This window comes from Otolemur garnettii, unplaced genomic scaffold, assembly GCF_000181295.1.
Source record: "Otolemur garnettii isolate 467f Iridium unplaced genomic scaffold, OtoGar3 scaffold00007, whole genome shotgun sequence".
NCBI lineage: Eukaryota > Metazoa > Chordata > Mammalia > Primates > Galagidae > Otolemur > Otolemur garnettii.
In genome coordinates, this window is record NW_003852402.1 from 6957180 (window position 1) to 6960554 (window position 3375).

Below are 3375 nucleotides of genomic sequence, written 5' to 3' on the forward strand. Positions count from 1 at the left end.
CACCTTAGGTGTATGTGGCTGGCGCCTTAGCCACTTGAGCCACAGGCGCCAAGCCTTTTTTTTTTCTTTCTTTTTTTCTGAAGAAACTCTTTAGCTCGGCACACATCCACCTCCATCTGGTCAAGCAAAGCTCACAGCAGAGTCAGGGCCCCCAAAGGAGGGGCCCAGTAGAGTGGGAGTAGTTGGGGTCAGGGTTTAGCCCTAAACATGCCCTCATGTTGTTGTGGAACTCAACTGTATGGTGCCTTAGCTGCCTCAAATTTACAAACTGTTGACACTGGGCCCTTGAAGGGGCCGAGTGTGGGAGTGAGTACACGTGTGATGCTGGCAAAGACCCTAAGACTCGTCCTATACCTCTTGCACAGAAAGTGCAATCTATATTAGCCTCTCCAGGGCAGTGGCAGTGCGGATCAGCCCCTGGTGTCTGCATCATTAACAGCGAAAGGACCTTCAGGGTAGTAAGATTAAAGATGACTATATTTTCTTTAGGCTTTCTCTGTATATTTTAACAACGCCACAGTGAACAAATGGTAATCAGAAAAAAACAAAAACAAGTTTTAAAAGCAGACTAAACCAAAGAGCCCATTAGAATCTGGAGGTGATACCCTGGCTCACCCTAGTGTGAGGGCTGTGCCTCTCATCCCATGTCACACTCACCAGGCTGCCCCCAATGCCACCAGCTCACCTTGGCCCGGCGCAGGTCTTTATCACCCCCAAGCTGGGCCTCAATTAGATGGTCACAATGGATGGTGGATGGCACAGCCACCTTGGGCAGCCCACTGCTGATAAACTGCAGCATGGCCATCTGGGCTGTGGCATCTTGCATGGCTACACGGTCTGGCCGCAGTCGCAGGTATGTCTTGCCCCGCTCGACCTCCTGGTTGGCCGGGTCATCCAGGTGCCCATACACAATCTTCTCTGAGAGCGTCAAAGGCCGGTTCAATCTGGGGAGAGAAGAGAGAGATGGCCTGGTACCAGCTACGCCACCTCCTGTCCACCCACAGCCTCTTCCTTCCAGTGTACTCGGCGACCTTGACAGTGGCCAAGGAAAGGGAACCTGTATGCAGGACCACTAGGAGCGGACTACTCAGTCCTGCTCACTGTGGTTCCTCTAGCACCTAGCGTTCATTAGGTACTCCACAATGACTTGATAAATAAATGAACGATAACATCACTTATTCGCTTTTCTAGCATATTAACCGTTATTATGTAATAAACACCTATAACACGTAAACCTCATTGTGTCCCTGTCATTTAATAAAACAACCGAGAGAACAGTCTCAGTAGAGTGATGTCATTGGCTCAAGTTTGCAGAAAGTCTCATCTTGGATCCTCCACTTCTGTGTCCTCAGCCCCAGTAAGCCTGGGGATCAGTACCCACCTGCATCCCCTTCACTCAGTCTGTCCCTCCCACCACTCACAGCCCTACACCTGAGGGGCCAGTGTTTGGCTACCCAACTGTCAGGCTGAAGCTTTTCCCACTAGCAGCTCTTGCTCCCACCCCGTGAGACAAGTGTGGCTGTCAGCTCTCAAGAACTGAAACCGAGTCACTGCCTCCAGCCTCTCACTGGTCCTCCTCTTTCTAGACCACATTTCCCTGGCAGTCCCACTTCTCCCTTCCCCATTAAGACCAGAATGGCAGCCTAAGTCTGGCCCTTGGAAGGGTACAGCCCCTGCCAGGACTCAACTACCTCTACCTTGCCAACCTCCACCCACCTGGTCTGAGCTCTATGCAGGGCCCCTCCCCCAACCCTACTCCCTGATTATCCTCCTGGTGCCCAGTCAACCTGGCCACCACACAACAAAGCATCTGTCCCCTGCCTGCCACAGTAGCTCTTTTAATCTGCTCACTACTAGCGATGCCCCCATTCTCAGAGCATAGACCAAATTTGAGACGTCCTAGGAAGAAGCGAAGTGCCACCCTTGCCCAATAGGCTATGTTCTACCATCTAAGGCCAAGGGAAAAAGCATCAGACTGGCAGGCAGAAGCTCTGGCTTTAACCTTGACCCTATTACTAAACCCACTGCATAACCAGATAAGCAACTGCTCTCAGCAGCTCAGCCAACCCACTTCTGAAGTCTACCATTCGCTCTGGAACAAGGTAGCAGCTCAAACTCAAACAGCTCTTGCTTATCAAGCAGCTTTACTGAAGCATAACTGGCATAAATAAACAGCACACATCTAAAGCACATAATTTGGTAAGCGTGAACACCCTATACCCCTGGGAAACCAGAACCACCATCAAGACACTGAACACAGCTGGGCGCAGTGGCTTATGCCTATAATCCTAGCACTCCAGGAGGCCAAGATAGGTGGATCCCTTGAGCTCAGGAGTTCAAGACCAGCCTGAACAAGGGTGAGACCCTGTGTCTACTAAAAATGGAAAAACTAGCTGGGCATTGTGGCGGGTAACTGTAGTCCCAGGTACTTGGGAGGCTGAGACAAGAGGATTACTTCAGCCCTAGAATTTGAAGCTGCTGTGAGCTCTGACACCAAAGCACTCTACCAGGGGCACAGAGTGAGGCTCTGTCTCAAAAAAGAAAAAAAAAAAAAAGACATTGAACATATTCAGCTTCCTTCCCCCAAAAAGTTTTCTCCTGCCCCTTGGTAATTTTTCCCTCCTACCCACTGATGCTGACCTGTTTTTTGTTTGTTTGTTTGTTTTTTTTTTTGGAGACACAGCCTCAAGCTGTTGCTCTGGGTAGAGTGCCATGGCATCACAACTCACAACAACTTTCAACTCCTGAGCTTAGGCTATTCTCCTGCCTCCGCCTCCCAAGTAGCTGGGACCACAAGCACCCACCCACCACAATGCCTGGCTATTTTTTGGTTGTAGCTGTCATTGTTTGGCGGCTGGGCTAGATTCAAACCCGCCAGTTCAGGTGTATGAGGCTGGCGCCTTAGCCGCTTGAGCCACAGGCACTGAGACTGTTTTTTTTTTTTTTTTTCTGAGGCAGTCTCACTTTGTCACCCTTGGTACAGTGCCATGGTGTCATAGTTCACAGCAATCTCAAACTCCTGGGCTCAAGCAATTCTCTTGCCTCAGCCACCGGAGTAGCTGGGACTACAGGCATCTGCCACAACATCTGGCTACTTTTTAGAGGCAAGGTCTTGCTCTGGCTCAAGTTGGTCTTGAACCTGTGAGCTCAGGCAATCTACCCGCCTCAGCCTCCCAGAGTGCTAGGATTACAGGCCTGAGCCCCTGCGTTTTCTCCCTTCACTAACCTGTTTTTTGTCATTATGGATTAGTGTCATCATTTACTTTCAGCTCTGCCTCTTCCTACGCAGTTTCAGTTTCACTTATATAACTCATTTTCTTTCTTTCTTTTTTTTTTTTTTTTTGAGACAGGAGCCTCAAGCTGTCCCCCTGGGTA

At 49.9% G+C, this 3375-nt stretch overlaps 1 protein-coding gene across 1 annotated transcript in view; it reads right to left on the reverse strand.

Moving 5' to 3' along the window:
• ACO2 (aconitase 2) overlaps positions 1 to 3375 on the reverse strand; it is a 53206-nt gene that overhangs the window by 22754 nt on the left and 27077 nt on the right. Inside the window, exon 3 of the mRNA XM_023509194.1 lies at positions 686 to 944. Coding sequence (XP_023364962.1) covers positions 686 to 944 — 259 coding nt within the window. The remainder of the gene's footprint in view (positions 1 to 685; positions 945 to 3375) is intronic.